This window comes from Nansenia antarctica (genome assembly GCF_963989245.1).
Source record: "Nansenia antarctica genome assembly, chromosome: 2".
Classification (NCBI taxonomy): Eukaryota; Metazoa; Chordata; class Actinopteri; order Argentiniformes; family Microstomatidae; genus Nansenia; species Nansenia antarctica.
The window spans coordinates 20715878-20737945 of NC_137675.1; the positions used below are offsets into that span (position 1 = coordinate 20715878).

The 22068-nt window shown below is 50.6% G+C and overlaps 1 protein-coding gene across 7 annotated transcripts in view; it reads right to left on the reverse strand.

Moving 5' to 3' along the window:
* helz (helicase with zinc finger) overlaps positions 1-22068 on the reverse strand; it is a 60597-nt gene that overhangs the window by 20377 nt on the left and 18152 nt on the right. For all 7 annotated transcript variants that reach the window (XM_080524488.1, XM_080524489.1, XM_080524485.1 and 4 more), the window contains exons 14-22: positions 21005-21184; positions 19384-19485; positions 17639-17817; positions 13545-13663; positions 11588-11733; positions 10504-10651; positions 9122-9305; positions 6915-7143; positions 3982-4249 (exon numbers count right to left, since the gene is read on the reverse strand). In XM_080524488.1, coding sequence (XP_080380614.1) covers positions 3982-4249; positions 6915-7143; positions 9122-9305; positions 10504-10651; positions 11588-11733; positions 13545-13663; positions 17639-17817; positions 19384-19485; positions 21005-21184 — 1555 coding nt within the window. The remainder of the gene's footprint in view (positions 1-3981; positions 4250-6914; positions 7144-9121; positions 9306-10503; positions 10652-11587; positions 11734-13544; positions 13664-17638; positions 17818-19383; positions 19486-21004; positions 21185-22068) is intronic.

Below are 22068 nucleotides of genomic sequence, written 5' to 3' on the forward strand. Positions count from 1 at the left end.
GTTCTAGAACACAGAGCCAGTTCTAGAATGCACAGAGCCAGTTCTAGAATGCACAGAGCCAGTTCTAGAACACAGAGCCAGTTCTAGAACACAGAGCCAGTTCTAGAATGCACAGAGCCAGTTCTAGAATGCACAGAGCCAGTTCTAGAACACAGAGCCAGTTCTAGAATGCACAGAGCCAGTTCTAGAACACAGAGCCAGTTCTAGAACACAGAGCCAGTTCTAGAATGCACAGAGCCAGTTCTAGAATGCACAGAGCCAGTTCTAGAATGCACAGAGCCAGTTCTAGAATGCACAGAGCCAGTTCTAGAATACACAAGGATCATGGCTAGCGACAGCAAGCGACACACCTCTTCAGTAGACTACAAACAAATCAGACATGGGGGGGGGGGAAACTGCCCATGGAAAAACTGCCGTAACTACCCGTGTGAACCAGGACTTCATAAGTGGCGTCCCAGCGGAAGGTTAATGTATTCTACGCTCCAGGAACCGAGTCAGGCCACTGTCGGGTCCAGCCGTGTCTAATTAAGTGCATTTCATTCTTCTTGGCCCCTTTTTACTCAGTGTTGTCCTTCTGGGACATTGCCCATAACTGCCATAATGGGCAGATGATGAAATGATAGACTACCCAAGAGCAACTGTTTGCTGACGCGCTCGGGCGGTCACAAAGAAGAACCGCTGCTCCCCCTAGTTTACTACCAGTCTATGAAAGGCTGCGTAAGTGATGCAAGCATGCAAAAGCGCTCATCCTGTATGCAGGACGGGGAGGGCACATGCGGGTTTGTGTATGGACGCAAATACATAACCCATAATGGATAGCTGGACCAAGTCATATGTATGTGACGTTATGCATCTACTCAGTAGGGACCGGGATTGGGGACAAGAACATACATTACATATAGCAGGGTCACAGGTACGCGTGTGTGTGTGTGTGTGTGTGTGTGTGTGTGTGTGTACTCTACTACCCTCACACCCCCCCAGAAGAGGCCAGAGAGAAATATAAGCAAACAAGTAGGAATAAAACCGCATCGCTTTGATAAGACAACACTCAACTCTCTCTCCAGGAAATTAAAAAAAAAAGACAGAAACTCTTAGTTTACCCGTAGGCTTACAGCAGCATTCATCAACCCAGAAACTTCAACAACTGCATGTCACTTTTCCAGTGTGTACACACAACATCGGGGTCACCGCGTATCTATTTTCAACATCTACACAACGTCGACACTGATGTTAATCGTGAGGTGACTCACAGCGCGGAGGAGGTCCTTGATGCATCTAAATCAGAATGGATTCTACCTGCTGGAATACTGATAGACGGAGACACGTACACAATAACCTACTCTGGTGGGTTGGAGAGATGGGAGATGGGAGCTGAAGCACACAGTACCGCCCCCCACCCAGTCCCTCCCCACCCCCACGGTTGGTCATGCTACCTGATATCTCGTGACATGGCACCTCCCCTCAGAGACTGAGAGTATAGACTAGAGTCTATAGAGTATAGTCTAGGGTTAGGCAGTGGGATGATTACACCGTGTGATGGTTTAATCACAGACGGTACAAATCAATCACCCGCAGAGATTTCATTACCGATTTGAAGGCCGTTTAAAACCAAAAAAAAGAAAGAAAGAAAAAATGGGAGAAAATGCTAATTTTACGCATTTCTGAAATAAATAATCGACTCCTCAGCCCCTCTGCTTTCCCCTTTTCCCAAAGGTGTTATGTAAAGCCTATTTTAATGTTAACACGCCGAAGTCACAGAATGTACCCGTGTTGGAATTTTTAGGCGACCCACAAAGGCATTACTGCGGAGTGCGGAGGTCTTTTGAGATCTCTCAAGGGGCATATAGACCATTTATTCAACTGTCTAACTAATGGGGTTGGCAACACGGTAACGCGGTAGCCCATGGGACTTTAACATGCAGACGGTGTGCCTTTCAATAGCGCTGTAAACCCTCTGCTCCATTATCTATTAAACTGCTAAATGAGGAGATGGTTGTCTATTCACAACATAATAGCGCTAGGGAGCAGGAGGGAGAGGGGCAGAGTTTTCGGGGATGGGGGGGTGGGGGACACTCACTTCACACACACACACACACACACACACACACACACACACACACACACACACACACACACACCGTACAGTACACTCAGGAGTGAAGGAGAGAGGATCAAGTGGACATAGACAATCGGCCAATCCTGGTACGGATAGTGTTCAGTGCAGGCACATTGCAGTTCTGTCGACCTATAGGAGCCTACCGTTAGGTGAAGACCCAGGGTGGTTGGGTAATACTGTAGTCAGGGTAGTAATTAAGTCCATTGCAATCAAACCCTTAACTGGTATTTAGCAATTATTTGAAGGCGAAGCAGAAGCCACTTTCTATCAAAACATCAAAAGTCACAGTTGCTGCTGGTATAATGGCTCCAGTGTTCCTGGCCTCTCTCGGCCTGTCCGTGCCAGCTCAGATGAGGGCCAACCCTGTATGGCATGGCACAGCTGCCACTAGCTGTATGGCATGGCACAGATGCCACTACTTGATTTCTTGGACACTACCTGACTACAGCATTTTGCCCTATTGAATCCACTGTAGTACGACTGGCTACAACCATCACTTTATTACTTATTTTACGGGGGGGGGGGGGAGTGGGGGAGAGAGAGAGAGTGAGGGAAAGAAAGAGGGAAGGAGGGAGGGACAGAGAGAGAGAGAGAGAGAGAGAGAGAGAGAGCAGGTGCAGGGGGGGAGAGAGAGTGAGAGAGGGAAGGAGGGAGAGGGAGAGAGGGAGGGAGAGAGAGAGAGAGAGAGAGGGAGGGAGGGGGAGATAGAAAGAGAGGGAGTGAGCGACAGTCCACCTCTGAGTGTAGCGCACCTACAAGTGATGGCAGCAGTATTTCCAGTTTTGGCAGCCATTTTGTGCCAATGACAAAGTCCTCAAATAGTGTGTGGACACACCTGGAGGGCTGCTGCTCCCGATGTTGCATGATGGGAAAACTGGCGCCCTGCCCACAGTCTGGCATCGCTGTTATCAATGTGCCCATATGTAAGATGGCAAAGCAACTGTAGGCTCATGGCTAATATCCAATATGTGGAAGACTGTCCACCTGTTCTGTGCATATGGCATATGAGACACAATGTGACGGCCGCTGGTGAAAGGGGGAACAAGTCGGCAACCGACCAAATGGGACTCACCGATTCCATCGCATTGCAATATTTTGGCTCGACTAGCGAGTGTGTGTGTCGTTGATTTTCCGACAACGTTTCAGTAGAACAATTATGTTTTGAACCGATGCTCTTGTAAAGGTGATTTGAAATAAACGAAGTCACCACCCACAAATGAGCTTCAATGTTTCCGGTCCAATTTATTGACGTTATTCAGAATAAAAGTTGACTCGTTCTGCCTTTCACCAGCTGCCGTCATAAAAGGCATTACTGACCTTTACGAGCAGAGAGTCGAAAGAGCCTGTGTGTGTGTGTGTGTGTGTGTCTAAGACCAGGATGACGGTGTGGATACACAGCTCATTAGGCCCAGTGGGTGATGCAGGAGGCTGGCAGCTGTGGTGATTTAGTTAACCTTTAGACTGGGAGGAGGACGGCTCAGACAGTTCAACAGGAGAGAACCAGACAAATACGAAACTCACACACTCTCTCGCACTCACACTCACACACACCCACCCACACACACACTCACACTCTCGCACTCACACTCTCGCACTCACACTCTCGCACTCACACTCTCTCGCACTCTCGCACTCACACTCTCGCACTCACACTCACACACCCCCACACCCACCCACACACACACTCACACTCTTTCACACACACACACCCCGAGACACACCCACACACACACACCCCGAGACACACCCACACACACACACCCACACAAACCCACCCACCCACAAACCCACCCACCTCACTTTCCTGAACAGAGCCTATGGGTCTGTCTGGGTCTGGTGGGGGAGGGCAGGGTAGAGGGCCTTACCTTGGGGGGAGACTGCTGCTGCTGTTGGGGCCCCTGCTTGCTGGAGGGTCCCTGGGCCTGGTGCTGCTGGGCCTGGTGCTGCTGGTGGGGGTGCGGGTGCTGCTGCGGGGCACGCAGGGCGCGGGGGATGAACTCGGGGGCCAGGGGGTTGAGGACGTACGTCTTCTTCAGCTCCAGGGCCTCCAGCTGGGACTTGATCTGCTCGAAGGTGATGCCGTGCAGGCTGGCGTTCTCGTGGCAGATGGAGATGAAGCGCTCCCAGAACTTTCTGTTGGGGTGGGGGGGGGGGGAGAAGAGGAGGAGGGAGAGAGGGAGAGGAAAGAGGGTTGGGGGGGGAAGAGAGAGGGGGAGGGAGATTGATTGAATGTTGAGTGGCATGAACATCAACTGCACTCTGAAGAGGTAGGCTTACTGTACTTTGCAGCAGAGTAGCGAGTAACCGGCGTTCACAACTCACAAGCACTCACTCACGGTCCACCTACACAAGCCGTCAGGGCACGTACAAACGACTCTCCCCCGTCAGAATTCGATTCCACCTCGTGGCAGATATGGCTCAGGATCATTCATAAATGATGGTACATTTGAGGGGAAGCATCCGAAAAGCATTAAGATAGAAGACCTTTGTCAATCTGTACGCCGTGTTCCTGAGTAGATCTGGCATGTGCTCAAGGCCAGAGCTCTGCAACACAGAAAAGGCTGTACTACTGTCTGTATGAGAGAGCACGCACGTTGTGTGTGTGTGTGTGTGTCTGTATGTTGTAACATTATGTGTGTGAGAGTCATTCCCTAGATTAGTGTATTTCCAGAGGAGGCATGGGGGGGGGGGGGGGGCTGTCGTAGGCCGTCTCTCAGGAGGCTGTCCCCTCGGTGAAATTGCATCATCAACATGCACACACGCCAGGAGGGCCGCTTCCAGCCGACACAGGACACACAGGACGAACGTAAATGATTTTACAAAAACAGGGAGAGGCGTGACACGTAATGGTTTATATGGCTGGCTCTGGGGTGGGAGGGGGGTTGGGGTGTCAGTCCCATTTCAATCAAGACAATTTTGAGTCAAAACCTTCAGAAAAATTCAGAACTGAAAAACCCCCGTTTGGGCTTTTCTTCAACGCGGTAGTTGGAATGTTGATGAGACGGAAAAGCTAGGCGCAGAGAAAGAAGCACCTTACAGTGACAGAGCTTCGCCTGGTGACTCCAAGTGACATCTTGCGTCCTTGTTGCGTCGTTGCCTGTCCGGGGAGCGCGCACGTGTCTCTGTGTCTAATTGATCTGCAGTGACTTGTGAGGGCTATTTCTGGTCCTCTGGATTTAATCAGCCTTCAATAAGGCGGTCTGAGAGTCCGCCCCCAAGGCGAGACGTCGTTGTTGTTGACCCCCTCCCACACACACACACACACACACACACACACACACACACACACACTCAAATGAAGCATGTTGAAGGGGCATGGTTGCCCTGACCCAGATGGAGCCCACGCTTGGACCAGACAGTCTGTTTGGATCAGTTCCACCCTGTTGCTCATCCTGAACTCCAGGTCCACACACACACACAGACACACAGACACGCACGCACGCACAGACGCACGGACACACACGCACGCACAGACGGGAGGAAAGACCCAAGCAAAAAGCCTAAACAGAGGAGATGATATGCTTGGTGACATGTTTACCACAGGGAGGTATGTGTCTGTCTTAACTGTGGTTCCCTGCTGGTTTCTCAGTGTGTGTGTGTGTGTGTGTGTGTGTGTGTGTGTGTGTGTGTGTGTGTGTGTGTGTGTGTATGTGTGTGTTTTCTCCTTCCAGCACTGTGTTCTTCTCCCTCATGAGACGCCGTCTGATGAGGCCCAGGGGATAATGTATTATGTATATTCCTTCCTCTCTCCTTTCCTCTCCTCTCCCTGTTTGTCCTTCACGCTCCCCCCCTTGCTCTCTCTTCCTCCTCCCATCCTCTCTCACTGACACACTGACACAGGGTCAGATATTATATTCCTCACCTGATGGTTAAAGATAGGAGTAGAGAAGGGTAGCATGATCCCAGATCTGTGGTTAAGTACCCACTTTCTACCTGTAGTGGCTGGAGTCAGAGACAGTGTGTGTGTGTGTGTGTGTGTACAGTGTAGAAGTCATCTCCTACTCCCTCCCCAACCCATCTGCTCTTTAACGGTTCAAAGACAACCTGATCTTTGATCTTGGAGGTAGCCCTCTCTGTTGTGTGTGTTTGTGTGTGTGTGTGTGTGTGTGTGTGTGTGTGTGTGTCTGGCCATTGCTATAATTGGCGTCGCTTCTCCAGGTGTGACATTTCTAAACAATGACCGGCGTGGCCGGACAAGCCGCAAATTGCACTCAACAGTTGCCATGGCGACCCGGGTGGGGGAGCTCAAGTGTGTGTGTGTTGAAAAAAAAACACCTCCCCCTTACACTTTAGTTGTAATGAGGAGAACAGAATCATTCCTCAGTCGATATAGTCATGGTGACCGGCAACGCTCTCTATCTAGAAGCACATTGCTCTTAAGGCACTGGGGAGACATGACATCATCCACACCATAGGGAGGGGGGAGGGGGTAGGAGAGGGTGTGAACATATGTGTGTGTGTGTGTGTGTGTGTCACTAAGCCAGGGTGCCAGCTGTGCAGGAAGAAGTGGCTCAGTGGGAGGTTCGTCTCCCTGCCAGGCTGGCTTGCTAACCCCCCCCCCCCCACACACACACACACAGGAAATGAGCAATATGCTAAGGTGAATAATCCATTTTCTCTGTAACATGGGAGCTGTCCTGTGGCATATTCCTGCTGCCCGTTCATCGTAACGTCACACTCTGATGACCTCCGTCGCACTCTGATGACATCACGCACACACACACACACACACACACACATACATACATACACGCACACAAACTACCCTACTCACATACTAACACAACTGTTATTTTACCTGCAGCGGCCCACGGAGCAGAGGGCTATGGGGTCTCCCACCACGGCCACCAGGGACTGGGCGCGGGTGATGGCGGTGTTGAGCAGCTTGTAGTTGGACAGGAATCCGTAGTCCAGGTCCTCCGTGGAGTCCTCCACCAGCTGCTCCTTGCGCTTGATGGCCGTCTGCTTGTGCTTGCAGGTGTGCCGGGTCCGCACCGTGCTCAGGAACAACACGCGGAACTGCTTACCTGGAGGAGGAGATGGGGAGGGGAGGGAGGGAGGGAGGGGGAGAGAAGAGAGGAGATGGGGAGGGAGGGGGAGAGAAGAGAGGAGGAGGGGAGGGAGGGAGGGGGAGAGAAGAGAGGAGGAGGGGAGGGAGGGAGGGGGAGAGAAGAGAGGAGATGGGGAGGGAGGGGGAGAGAAGAGAGGAGGAGGGGAGGGAGGGAGGGGGAGAGAAGAGAGGAGATGGGGAGGGAGGGGGAGAGAAGAGAGGAGGAGGGGAGGGAGGGAGGGGGAGAGAAGAGAGGAGATGGGGAGGGAGGGAGGGGGAGAGAAGAGAGGAGATGGGGAGGGAGGGGGAGAGAAGAGAGGAGGAGGGGAGGGAGGGGGAGAGAAGAGAGGAGGAGGGGAGGGAGGGAGGGGGAGAGAAGAGAGGAGGAGGAGGGGAGGGAGGGGGAGAGAAGAGAGGAGATGGGGAGGGAGGGGGAGAGAAGAGAGGAGGAGGGGAGGGAGGGGGAGAGAAGAGAGGAGGAGGGGAGGGAGGGAGGGGGAGAGAAGAGAGGAGGAGGAGGGGAGGGAGGGGGAGAGAAGAGAGGAGATGGGGAGGGGAGGGAGGGAGGGAGGGGGAGGGGAGGGAGGGAGGGGGAGAGAAGAGAGGAGATGGGGAGGGAGGGGGAGAGAAGAGAGGAGGAGGGAAGGGAGGGAGGGGGAGAGAAGAGAGTAGGAGGGGAGGGAGGGGCAGAGAAGAGAGGAGGAGGGGAGGGAGGGAGGGGGAGAGAAGAGAGGAGATGGGGAGGGAGGGAGGGGGAGAGAAGAGAGGAGATGGGGAGGGAGGGGGAGAGAAGAGAGGAGGAGGGGAGGCAGGGAGGGGGAGAGAAGAGAGGAGGAGGGGAGGGAGGGAGGGGGAGAGAAGAGAGGAGGAGGAGGGGAGGGAGGGGAGAGAAGAGAGGAGATGGGGAGGGAGGGGGAGAGAAGAGAGGAGGAGGGGAGGGGGAGAGAAGAGAGGAGGAGGGGAGGGAGGGGCAGAGAAGAGAGGAGGGGGAGAGAAGAGAGGAGGAGGGGAGGGAGGGAGGGGGAGAGAAGAGAGGAGGAGGAGGGGAGGGAGGAGGAGAGAAGAGAGGAGGAGGGGAGGGAGGGAGGGGGAGAGAAGAGAGGAGGAGGGGAGGGAGGGAGGGGGAGAGAAGAGAGGAGGAGGAAGGGAGTGAGGGGGAGAGAAGAGAGGAGGAGGGGAGGGAGGGAGGGGGAGAGAAGAGAGGAGGAGGGGAGGGAGGGAGGGGGAGAGAAGAGAGGAGGAGGAAGGGGGAGAGAGGAGGTTAGCGTTAACATTTCCATTTTTTGCCATTTAGCAGATGCCTTTGTCCGCCTTTGTGGGGCGTTTTGTCTCACTGAGTCCACTGTGGGAAACACTAGGACCTGTCTAGGGATCCCTGAGAAGCCCAATTGAGGTCTTTTTTTATTCACTGACAACAAGATTACTGAGAAAATGACTCATAATTATAAAACACACAGGAACTGTGTGTGTGTGTGTGTGTGTGTGTGTGTGTGTGTGTGTGCGCGTACAACGTCGTGACTGACAAACAGCCGTGTGTTTTGAGAGGCCTGTTCAGTGTGTCTGCCATTAATGAGAAAAGTAATGAGCTCTAGACAGCAGCTGTCTGGATGTGTGTGTGTGTGTGTGTGTGTGTGTGTGTGTGTGTGTGTGTGTGTGTGTGTGTGTGTGTGTGTGTGTGTGTGTGTGTGTGTGTGTGTGGTGCCAGTGGGAGCCATTAGCTCCATCCCTGAGAGCTGGAGGAGATGAGAGTCTGATAGAGAGTCAGAATGATGGTGTGAAGTACCAACTCAATTCAATCAACTCAACTGTCACTGTCCTTTACGCAGTGCTCACTTGTTCTCTCTCTCTCTCTAAGTTGTGGGGTAGAATGCCTACATTGTGACTCCCAAACAACTCCACACACACACACACACACACACACACCCACACAAACCACACACAGTCTCTTAACTCACCCTGGACGTTGAGCACCCTCTCCACGCTGACCTCGTGCATCCTCTTCTTGCGGAGCTCGGCGCGGATGCGGAACACCTGGTCGGCGTAGGGCGACACCACGCCGATGCTGCCCTCGTCCAGCTTCCCCCACGCCACCGGCCACTTCTTACGCATCTCCTCCACGCGCTCCACGATCTCAAACACCTGGAGGGGGGCGGGGGGGGGAAGGATTTACTTAGTTAGACAAACGCGTTTGTTGTAAGTCACTTCAGATAAAGGCTAAATGCCAAAAATGTAAAACGAGACAGAGAGAGAGAGAGAGAGAGAGGGAGTCAGACACGGAGATGGAGAGGGAGAGAGAGAGAGAGCGAGACAGAGAGAGACACAGACACAGAGAGAGAGACGGAGAAGGAGAGAGAGAGAGAGAGAGGGAGAGAGAGAGGGAGTCGGAGAGGGAGAGAGAGAGAGAGTCGGAGACGGAGAGGGAGAGAGAGAGGGAGAGAGAGAGGGAGAGGGAGAAGGAGAGAGGGAGAGAGGTGAGGACTGGCATCTCCTCCTCTAGCTGTCCTGAGGCATGGTAGGATAGTGAGAGTCTATGGTCAGTAGTTCTCTATGGTCAGTAGTTCTCTATGGTCAGTAGTTCTCTACATCTGATGGTGTCGTGTGGAGCAGTCAGTATTCCTTCAGTCGGTGGAAAATAAGGCCATGGTAGAGGCTGCACACACACTTACACACATACACACACATGTGCACACACACACACGTCAATTGTACTGTATGAGATGACGTCAAGTCCCTAGCAGCTGACCCAGGTGCAGCGTCAGCGAGAGGGGAGGTAATTCACGTGGCGTCTATGACAGGCCGCAGCACAGCCAGGACAGGCCCGCTTTGATTGGGGTCAAAGGTGACCACAGAGAGGTCCTCTCAGGTTCAGAAGGGGTCAACGGGTGTCAAGCGTAGGTGTCAAACTCAATCCCTCTGGATGAGGGTTGAACTGCCTGGTGTTCAGTGTTCAGTGTTCTGGGCCAGTGTCAGACAATAGGGGGGACGGAGGCTTTCTGCTTGTTTGGGGTCATAATCAATTTAAACTCAATTTAGATGCTTCTTTATAAATGAGAGAATAACTTAATTTTCATGATTTTTTTGGGGGGGGGGTATTCACACCTCAGCATTGTTGAAGCAGGCGGAGCATGGTTGATATATGATCAATGTATGGTTGATATATGGTTGAAGTATGGTTGATGTACGGTTACTGTATGGTTGAAATATGATCGATGTATGGTTGATGTACGGTTACTGTATGATCGATGTATGGTTGATGTATGGTTGATATATGATCGATGTATGGTTGATGTACGGTTCCTGTGTAGTGGATGTGCGGCTGCGGTCAGCGCGTGGTCACCTCAGCGTTGTTGTAGTAGGCGGTGCTGTTCTTCTCCTGGACGTCCTCCCCCCGCGCCGTGAAGAAGGTCAGGGGGTAGAAGTCCTTGTGAGACGGCTGCTTCCCGCTCGCCATCAGCTTCCCGTCGTAGAACAGCTCTGATGTGTAGCTGGGGAAGGTGAGTGGGAGGTAAGGGGAGACAAGGGGGAGAGGTAAGGGAGAGGAGGGGGGAGGTTGTATTGGGAGAATTAGCATCAGGTGGTCTTCATAAAGGTCACGGTTTCGTTCAAAACATCCAGAGCCTGACACGGGAGCCGTTACTCCTCAACGGCGGTGCCTTTTGTTTCCATATATGGTCTGTTTCCGTGGTATTACTGTGTGGAGTGGAGTGGAGTGGAGTGTAGTGGAGCTAGTTTCTGGACATATTGTACAATGTATGTCTAACTCAAACGTGTGAAAGCTGAGCAGTAAGGACCCGGTATTTTCAGTGTGCAGCGTTAAAACCGAAAACTGTCTTTCAAGGGTGCTTTTTATCAACTTTTAAACATGTTGCAGAAGCCTTCCCCCCCCCCCTCATAGAGGACTACTTTAATCCTCAGCATTCTCACAGGAGTCTCGTCTGAGCTTTCATGCTTTGCCGTGGCTAAGAAAAACCGTCAGTTCCCTTCTCGCTGAATCAAGTTTGTTGACGATGTTGCTGGTTGGTAAGCCAGTGGGAGATCCCGACCTCTTCCCTTGCTCCTTCCTTCTACGCCTTCCTTCCTTTCCTCACTCTCCTCTCTCCTTCTCCACCAAACGTATCCCCCTTTCGCTCTTCCCTCTACAGCCCATAACCTCCTCCTCCTCCTCTCAACCCTCACCTTTCCCTCCTCTACCTCTCAATCCCGTTTTTTCCTCACCTTCTCCTCCCCTCTCTTCTCAAACCACACCTTTCCATCTTCCACCTCCCCATCCTGTTTTCCCTCACCTTCCTGTTTCTCTCCTCCTCCTCTCAACCCCCACCTTTCCCCTCTTCCACCTCCCCATCCCGTTTTCCCCCTCACATTCTCCTCTCTCCCCCCTCCTCCCCCTCTCTCTTTCGCGATGTGATAAAGTTCACACCTACTTGATGATAGCTTCGTGAGAGCGGTAGTTTTCACAGAGCAGGATGCGGCAGGGGAACTCCATGGGATAGTGCTCGTACAGCCGGTCTAACAGTGACACGTGCAGGTTACGCTCCCGCGCAAACTCACTGTACACAAACGGACTGAGCTGGAGGGGGAGAGGGAGGGATAAAGAGAAAGAGGGAGAGGGAGGGAGAAAGAGAAAGAGAAAGAAAAAAGAAATTACATTTAAAATGTTCAAAACAACAAAGTATGACGTTACGACTCAAAGAAGTCATGGACACTCTTGGCCGTTGTCATGTCTCTGCCCTTTGCAGCATTGTCGACATTAGTGGACGGTTAAAATAATACACTACAACTTGATCACGATAGATGTAATTTAATTTTAATTTAATTTAGCCATTTAGCAGCTTTTAATCCAAAGCGATTTACAATTACGAATTAGAGGGACATTCCCCCTGGAGTAACTGAGGGCTAAGTGCCTTACTCAAGGGCACACTAGTAGTGGTCTGATTTCAGGCGGGATTTGAACTCACAACCTTCCGATCACAAGTCCAACTCACTATCCACTAGACCACCACTACCCCGCTGTTAGACGCCAAACGACACCTCAGTCATCCCAGTAGTTGTACTCTGTGCAACGACAATAAAGCTGAATGTAATTATTTGACCTGTGAATACAAAAACCATCGAACCGTAGCGTTGTCACAACACAGTGTCACAACTTGTGCTACAAAGCTACTTTTCCCCCCTCAAATCATTTGCGATAGCGTTGATTTATTAGCCCCGCTTCCCCGCTTAAGCAAAAACATCCTCTTTTCCAATTGGCCCTTGATTAAGAAGCTTTCCCAATCCACACACAACAAAAACCTCACGACAGCAATTACGGAGCCTTTCAGCCCAGAGCCATTGTTCAGTGCTGTTGGTAATTTAGCTCCCGGCTGAGCTCTCAGTCTCCCGGGGGACAGGCTCAGCTCGCTTTAATGAGCCACTACCTAGTCAATACCAGAGAGGGTCAAAAGAAAGGAATGGACTTCACTATTCTCAGACTGCACGCAGAGCCAAAGAACAACCTATAATGAAGGGAGTGTGCGTGCGTGCGTGTGTGTGTGTGTCTGGGGGGGAAAGAGAGGGATAGGAGAGAAGAGGCAAAATCCTCCTTCTGCAGACAATGTGATTAAGCCGAGCGAGAGAGAGATAGAGAAGTGAGAGAAGTGTGTGAGAGCGAGCGAGCGAGCGAGGGAGAGAGAGAGAGAGAGAGAGAGAGAGAGAGAGAGAGAGAGAGAGAGAGAGAGAGAGAGAGAGAGAGAGAGAGAAGAGGCAGAGGAACAGAAAGAGTTGCACAAATGTGTTTCTCCGAGACAGAGCGAGAGGAGACCAAATAAATTAACCCTATCATGGCCATGCTAGGGGACATAATGGTTCTGCTCCACTGTGTTTCAGAGAGGCTTGAGGGACGAGGGTTTAGCTGGACCAGACTGGTAAACAAGCACTGTGCCACCCCCTCCGTTTCAGCCAACGTATAATACGCACTAAGCTTAGTCGGAGGGGGTTCAAAGTACACAAACACATAATACCCAGGGGGCAGTGTTTCAATCCAATTCAATTCATTACCTCGACTGTGGCTGCCCGCGAATGCTGCGATTTGTTTAACACGTGAGCGACGCGATCTTTGGGATTCGCACTGCATCTACTGTAGGTCCATACGATTTAGTGCTACCGATAATCCCCCCCACGCACACCCCCTTTGACGAAAGACTTGAGGGTCCGAGGTCCACCCATCACACTCTCACAAAGTCCTGTGGGAAACACTGCTAGATACACTTTTATATACAAACTTGTACTTGTTTACTACTCTGGTAAAGTCTTGTCTGGGTGGGGTGGGCGGTTGTGTGTGTGTGTGGGGGGGGAGGGGGGGGGGGGGGGGGCTTAACAGTAAATGTTCCACGCTGTGTTTACCTGCATGTGGTCTCCAGCCAGCACGATGCGGGTGCTTTTACTGGCCAGAGCGAAAGGCATGATGGTTTCACACTCCATGGCCTGGGCCGCCTCGTCCAATAGGATGTGAGAGAACAGCCCTGCAGAGAGAGAGAGACACAGACACACAGACACACATACACAGACACAGACACAGACACAGACACACACAGCGTTTCAAAGGTCAGGTCATTAGTGCCATTCATCAGTACATACTGACCAGTGTTGCTAGGAGCAGATACTATTGGTAAAACAACACTTGTAACATCTGACCCTGGCTGGGTAATGAATCACTCAATGAATGATTGATTGGGATGCTGAGTTGGAAGCAGTTCTCAACAGTATATTTGGGGTAAACACTCTCCCGTAGGTTGAGTCCCTCAAGCTGCCACTGGCACGTCAAACTCAAAGCACCGTCACAACCGTCAAGTCAGGCAACAGAAACAAGCTAACACATTTAAAAACAGAGGCCCATCTGTGAAAACACCCTTTGAGGGAGCGAGAGAGAGAATCAAACGTCTTTTGTTTTCTGCCCTTTTCTTTTTTCTCTCCTCTCTCCTCTGCCCCCCCCTCTCTCTCTCTCTCAAAGCTGGTTTGGTGGAGTTTTGTTATTTATTTTTTTCAGCCCTGATTTAAAAAGCTCAAACGCTGCGCTGCTCACAAGGGGGATGTAACAGCATAGTAAATGTCTGACTGGGAGGGAGGGATGAAGGAGGGAGAGAGAGAGAGGGATGGAGAGGTGGAAAAACAACCCTAAAAAACAGCCAACAGCTACATTTCCACTGGAATACACTGAGATGAAAATATGTCGGAAGAACAAAATCCACACAAAGTTTAAATAAATCGAGGGCTTTGAGCGTTTGTTTGCTTGTTTTTTTGACAGCAATGTCTAACGTACCTCAACTGGAAAAAACACTAAAGGGAAACGATAGGATGCATGCGAATCCTACTGTGACGAACTACAAATACATGAATTCGTTACAATCCCGTCTGTAACGATACATGAATTCACAGCTTGGAACCACTCGCTTGAATCGCTTGAACCGCAGTCGCACTTGAGCATAAAACATACAGGGCTATTACGCCGATTCAGTCGTTGACTACTCTGCCAATACAGTAAACGCACCATAAAAGGCACCAAAGTGACCTCGATTGTGACATTATCATTCATTGTTAATACCAGGCGGTTAGGGTTAGGGGTAGACCTCTGGCGTTCGGCACCATCTGGCCCTGGGTCCGAGGGGGGTGACCGGGGGTTCCAGTGAGAGGTGAACAAGGGGTGAACCAGTGTAACCCAAAGTTTTAGCTCAAACTCTCATGAATAAGTTACACCACCACACGCGGGGGTTTAAAAAACAACAACCTGTTGGATGTTTGTGGGGCTGGCGGAGTTGTTGTCGTTGCTAAGGAGGGTGAGCGGCTCCTAGCTGCCTCGTTTGAGGACGATTTTCATCAGCGGCGAACGCGGGAGGAGGAGATGAAACGTAGGGTTGGGGGGTTGTGGAGGGGAGGAAGGGGGGGAATGGGGGGGGGGAGAGCTAATGATGTAAAGTGCATTAGAAATAGGCAAATGGTGTTCCTAAGCAACAGACAAGGCCCTCCATCGACGCATTAGAGGCGGTTATTATCTCTCGCCGACAAATTGGTTTGTTTTCAACGTCTTTTCACGCAACTTAAATGAGCTTTTGCTCTCCGTCGGGTGTCTACTGCTGCCAGGAACGGCACGGGAAACTTCGGGCTGATCAAAAAGAAGACGTGTTTGTGTGTGTCTGTGTGTGTCTGTGTGTGTCTGTGTGTGTCTGTGTGTGGGTGTGCAGGGTGGGACTGAGAAAAATCAGCATCAAGATACAAAATTACAATAATAAGTAAAGTAAACAAGTAAAACTACAGTAATAAAGTGCTGATAAAGTAATAAAGTGATGAGTTTTAAACCAATGTTTATTAAATAACGATCTCTCTCTCTCCAAAGGCTCCTGCCTAACGCCCGGGCCGGCCTGGACACCTCTACCTCAGCATCTAATTTGCTCATGAGCGTCTCAATCTCATGAGCGTCTCATTTCGGCGGCCAGTACAGGTTAGAGCAGCCACACGGCGTGCTTGAGCCGCACGTCTCACACTGCGTGGCAGCTCTAACCTGTTAACATGGCCGCCGAAATGAAACACACACGCGCTGCTGAGGTAGAGGTATCCAGGGCGGCCCAGGCGTTAAGAAGCACTATACTTGCACTGCTACTCTCTCCACCTATTCAAAGAACAGAGCAACAGCACCATGCACTATTCAGTTTACTGTTTAACACCATTACTATACTGTAATTGCAGTAGCCCGAATACTATTGTGACACATGCACAACGAAGATAGAAGACATTAAACAATACAATTATGAGCTCAAAGTATGAGCTCACTGACTGAAATGTTCAACGTATCAACAAAACGCATGAATTGTCAAATAATGTTAATCACATACACTCAGTGTTGGGCACGTTACTTTTTAAAAAGTAATTAGTTCTAGTTACTAGTTACTTATCCCAAAAAGTAACTGAGTTAGTAACTGAATTACTTCATTATAAAAGTAACTAGTTACTAGGGGAAGTAACTATTGCGTTACTTTTTACCACGGTGCAGCGGGCTAAGTTAAGGTCAGTCAGCCAAATGTGACAAGGAAAAGCTTACCCACTGCCATATTAGAAGATAAATGTGATCTTCTTGTGAAGATAGATTTTTTCTGAGCAGGTTTCAGCAGGGAACTTTTCATATTTATTGCACTTCAACAGACCACAACTGGTAGACATATTGTAGTTCAAGTATTTTCTTCATTACAAAAGTTAACAGTTAAACAATATGAAGTGCTTTTAAAGTAGTACTGAAATAGTGCCTGTACTTCCACCGTGAAAATGCCACGTTCACCTCAGAACACTCGGGACTCGCCATTGCTGCGTGTATCTCTCTGATAGTTTGAGTGTGTGTGTGGTGCTGTGCGCGTGTGTGGTGTGTGTAGAAACATCCGCACAACACTGAACTATGGTTGGCTTACCATGACATTTTCTCTACCATAGCCAATCATGATCACTTGCGCGGTTGTCTCGCCCCTCCCCTCCCCTCCCCCCTCACCAACAAACAAACAAAAAACACCTTTGCAACTGTGACTGAGGTCGGATGACAATGAGAAGCTTCAGTAGTAACGCGCCGCATTGAATTACCGGTAACGGTAACGGCGTTATAACGATGGAAATAGTAATCAATTAGATTACCCGTTACTGAAAAAAATAACGCCGTTTATTTTAACGCCGTTATTCACATCACTGCATACAGTAGATATGTCAATTATGCCACCAATGCTTTTCAGGAAATAAGAAAGGGCACAACTGCCTTTATTACTGATTGTCCAGTTTCTTGGCAGCTTTAACATTGGGCTTCTGACAGGGTAAGATGATTATGCATCGGTAATGTTAGCTAGCTAGAATGTTTATTTTTTATCACTGACTAACCTGGTCCTGTGCATGAAAACATTTTGTGGATTTTGCCACTTTTAGCGGCATCTCCAAGGCTCCAACGCCTTTCTTATTTTCTCGCCTTAGCGAACTATCGTGCTGCCGCAACTAGAAACACTAGCCTGACCTGCTTCTAATATCAGTGGCCAGACTGCGGGCAAAAAAACAACAACACATTTATTTATTTTTATCTGCGGACTGCGGGCAATTTAGCAGACCACCGGGAAAACTCCCAGTGCTCCCGATGGCCAGTCCGGGCCTGTGTGTGTGTGTGTGTGTGTGTATATCAGAATCATTCTCAGACTTCAGTTTTATGCATGTGTGCAATTTACATTTTACGAGATTACGTTTCCCGCCACGCAGGTACTAAGAGACTTTGGTTCTCATGATGATAAGATAAGGGCCTGCGAATGATTCTGACACACACACACACACACATCTTCCTTTTGATCAGCCTGACGTTTCCCGTGCCGTTCCTGGCCATTATTAGCCTCCGGCGGCATACCAAGCACACCGTGAGCTACGTTAGCGCTCAGCAAAGGAAGCGCCGTCGTATCGTTAGCGGTTAGCAATTAGCCTCCACTCACCGGGCTCCAGGTCGAGCTGGCAGAGGTACTGGGAGGTGCTGAGGGTGACTACCACCACGCGGTGCCTGAGGATGTCGTCCCTCTCCGGCATCTGGAACGTGTACTGTGTGTTGGAGATCAGACAGTACTGCTGCACCACGGGGTGGACCGTCTTCACCCACCGGTTCCTGAAGTATACCCTGGAGATGGGAGGGAGGAGGGGAGGGGAGGGGAGGGGGGAGGGGGGGGAGAGCGAGAGAGAGAGGGAGAGAAGACACAGTTAAAAAAATAAAAAATCCAACTGGCCGCTGGAGATGAACCAGAGAGATACAAGAAAACGGATAACCACCCAGCCGCTCTTGAAAAAGGGGGATGTTGTTATCTCGATGAGACTAACCGTAATAAATAAAAGGTGACATTTAATTTGTTTATAAGAGACACCACATTAACGGAGAAGAGACCAATCACGCTAGGCCTCGGCAACACACACACAGTTTCGACTGGACGGACGCAAAACTTCCAAAATTACATTTCGATTTCAATTACGGAAGAGTAACACGAGCCAGTACAAAAAGATTGATGGTGAAAGGCCTCAGTCCCATTTGTTTGAGCAGCCAGAGGAGCAATCATGTCCCTTTTTTTGGTATCTTGCACCTGAGGACCTTTCTAGACATGTTATGCTTCACACGACCTGGCCTGGCTGTATCCAATTCCTTCAGGGATTGGTTGGACGGCGGACCTACCGCCCGGCGGCGGCGTTTCCAGAAGGCGAGAGAGCGAGAGAGAGAGAGTACACACTTACGGACTTTCACACTTGACTGGGCACCCTCGCCCTGAGAGACACGACGGCTGATACCGCCATTTAGAGAGTCGGGGCGGGGGTGGGGGGGGGGGGGGGGGTCGCGGCGGCTCCCCGAGGATCAGACCGCCAGTCATGTGAAACTAGTCATCTGTTCACCCGGCGGCCCCCAGGCTGTCACATGGGGCTCAGGCCCGAGGTTGGAAATTGCCCTCTTGTTCTTCTTGGCTGGCGCTGTTATGCTTGTGTGATTAAGAGTCACTGAAGCAGTCGTGTGTGTGTGTGTGTGTGTGTGTGCGTGTGTCTGTCTTCAAGCATATCGAAGCTGAAACGTAATGCCAGGCCAGTCTCAGGCCTGCCCAGATCACCGCCACTGCACAATTACCCACTTAATCTACACATGATGTGGATGGATCACTCTGACCATTGAACTTTACAGCAATCCAGCTGACGGACAGATGAGTGGGGTGTGTAGTCATGCGGATGCGTCGGGACTAACAGTAGCCCTAAGCAGGGCGCACAAACCACAGCCTGTGGCCACTAGAACCACCAGACGTGAGCTTGATCCGATCGAAGTGGAGGGAGGGGGGAGGGGGGCGGTTGTTCCTTCGGGGCTGTAAGAGGTGATGAACATTGAACTCTCATTTCAAGTGTCTTATAAGGGTCCAAGGTTGGGGGGGCGGCGGGGTTTGTGGATTTTGTGAAAGGTGAAACCGAGCTTGACAACAGATGGTGGTGCTTGTGTCCTTACTCAGAATGAACCGAAGGTATTTTTGCCGCTTTTTTGCATATTATTCAGCGCTGCCCGTGCTGTTGCGGAAAGTGTTCTGGCAAAGTCGTCAATGTTTTTACTGACTTTTTATTTTTATATGTGGTCCACCCAGTCTCACAAAATCCTGTGGGAAACAAGTATTCTAGCAAGGTCGTCTTTACTAGTACAATGTTTTTACTGTTTTTACTGCCTTACCTGAGAGGTCTCGCGTGGGGATTGCCCGCCTCAACGTACGGATGAAGGTAGTCCTTTATGTACAAGTCGGCTGCACTGTTGGAATGGGTGCAGATGAGGACCCTGGGGGAGGGGAACAACCAGACAGACACGTCAGCACAACAAGTGACATACAACAAATACATTTGTCTAAGTAAGTTGTTGGGTAAGGGGGTGTTCACACTTGACGTCTTTTTTTAGAAAAAAGCGCCGCCTTCAGCGCCTTTTTACATACAACCCTACGGGAAAAGGGAAAAAACTGCCGCTTTTTTTAAAAAGTCACTAAAGTCGCTAAATGCCAAAATGTTCAGTTTTAACCCATAAAGACATATTTAAAAGGGAAGAGGAAACGGGCAGAACATCTTCTAACGCCCCCTCCTCTGATCTGTCCTGGGGCATCACACCACTGAGGAAGAGGAGTGGACAGGACCAGGTGACGATAGGCATTCCTGTTTCTCCCTCTCGTGTGTTAAACGTGACAATGAGCGTTCATAAACGTGACAATGAGCGGTCATGGGTCTATAGGGCTCACTTATCCTCCTGCTTCTGCTTTTAACATCTTATCCATAATTCACCACTCGCCGCCCATAGAATATTTAACATATTTAGCGGTGAAGTCGGAGATGAATATTGCATCCCTACACAATTTTGTAATCCCTTTTAAATGCTTTTTTCATTATATATAACCCTAAAACTATATATATCCCTAAAAAAAAAAGGAAAAAAAAGAAAGAAAAGTAAAGTTTTTTACTAGTAAACTGGAGGAATCTTCCAGGCTTTCTATTGACAAAAAAGACAATCCTGCAAGTATCCCAGCCGAGAGCGAGAACAGACAAACTGTAAGAACCGGGATCTTCAGTGCATTCGCTGTACATCACTGGGACCATGTATACTGAAAAATGTATGCACTCACTGCAATGTAAGTCGCTTTGGATAAGATCGTCAGCTAAATGGCGTACATATTATATATTACATAACACAGTGCACTGGCAATCTCATTGACATGAGTCAACTGATCTTGGCATGGATGGATGGACGGTCATTCTGGAGCAAAGCTAAAGCACTCTCCAAATCAGCTTTTCGCTTATCCGAGCATATTCATGATTTATCCACCCCCCGCACTACACACACACACACACACACACACACACACACACACACACACACACACACACACACACACACACACACACACAGGCCTTTAGTGTACCCTCTGATACAGAACTTTGACAAGCAGTCTATTTTCTGACCTAAATGTCAAACTTGAGGCTGCCCAGTGCCCTTTGAGGGGGGGGGGGGGGGGGGGGGGGGTAGTGCCCATGCCCTTTGAGAGGCCCATCTGGTGCTGATGTTGATGCCCGCCATTGGGTGAAGTTTCCTCTGGGCGCTGATCTAGAATCAGCTTACTGACCATAAACCATAAGCCTTAATCACTAAATACTGATCCAAAATCAACACCTGGGAGCAAGTTCACCCTACTCCTATGGGCTCAGCCACACACACACACACACACACATACACACACACACACACACACACCCCCCCCCCCCACACACACACTCACACCCACCCCCCCACACACCCACCCCGCCACCCCCCTCACCTGCTGTCGTCCTGCCGCAGGATGTGCTTGACGGCCTGGGCCAGGGTGAAGGTCTTGCCCGTGCCGTAGGGCCCGATGATGAGCACGGGGGGCAGGGGGATGGTGAGGGGCGTGGTGATGGCCAGGATGGCCTCCTTCTGCTTGGCGTTCAGACGCGGGTCCAGCTGCTCGTCCCACTGCCTGGGGGGAGGAGGGAGAGGAGAGGTGGAGGTGAGAGAGAGAGAGGCCGGGGACCGCACAAAAGCCCACTGCCATACTTACACTGCAGTGAGATACGCATACATACATACATCTGTCAGTATATGGTCATTCCCAACGGGAATCGAACCGAAAACCTAAGCGTTGTTAGCGCCATGCTCTACCAACTGAGGCCCACAGAGGCCCACCATGTAGGTGTGGGTATGCGTGCGTCTCCTAGAATCACAGTCCTCAATAAGACATCATGTCCCATGGAGCTGAACACCCCCCCCCCAACCCCCCTCCCCCCAGCAGGTCCAATAAGACTACTCTCCAGCTCAGCCATGTTAAGGCTGAGCCAGGTAAGCCCCGGTCCCCAGACACAGGGAGAGGGAGGGGGAGGGGCAGAGAGGGACGGGCCGCTGGCTGTAACCACCGTGCTGGCCTGGAGCTCAAGGGGAGTGATGGGCTGATGTGCCCCGGGATCAGGAGGGCAGGGCGGGGAGAGCGGCAGGGTTAAGAGGGGTAAACGGAGATGGAGTACCGGAGTGTAATGAGGTGTGAGGGAAGGTCAGGGGAGTGTGTGTTCCAGGTTGGGAGGCGGGGGGCTACACGAAAACACTCACACGCGCGCGCACACACGCACGCACGCACACACACGCGCGCTAACACGCACGCACGCCTCTTGTTCTGTCTGTCCCTAACCCCCCCCCCCCACACACACACACCTCTCTTTCATGTACTCACACAAACCTCTCCCTCCCTCCCTCTCTCTCTCTCTCTCTCTCTCTCTCACACACACACACACACACACACACACACACACACACACACACACACACACACACACAAAATAATAATATGAACAACAGATTTAATTTAAAAGC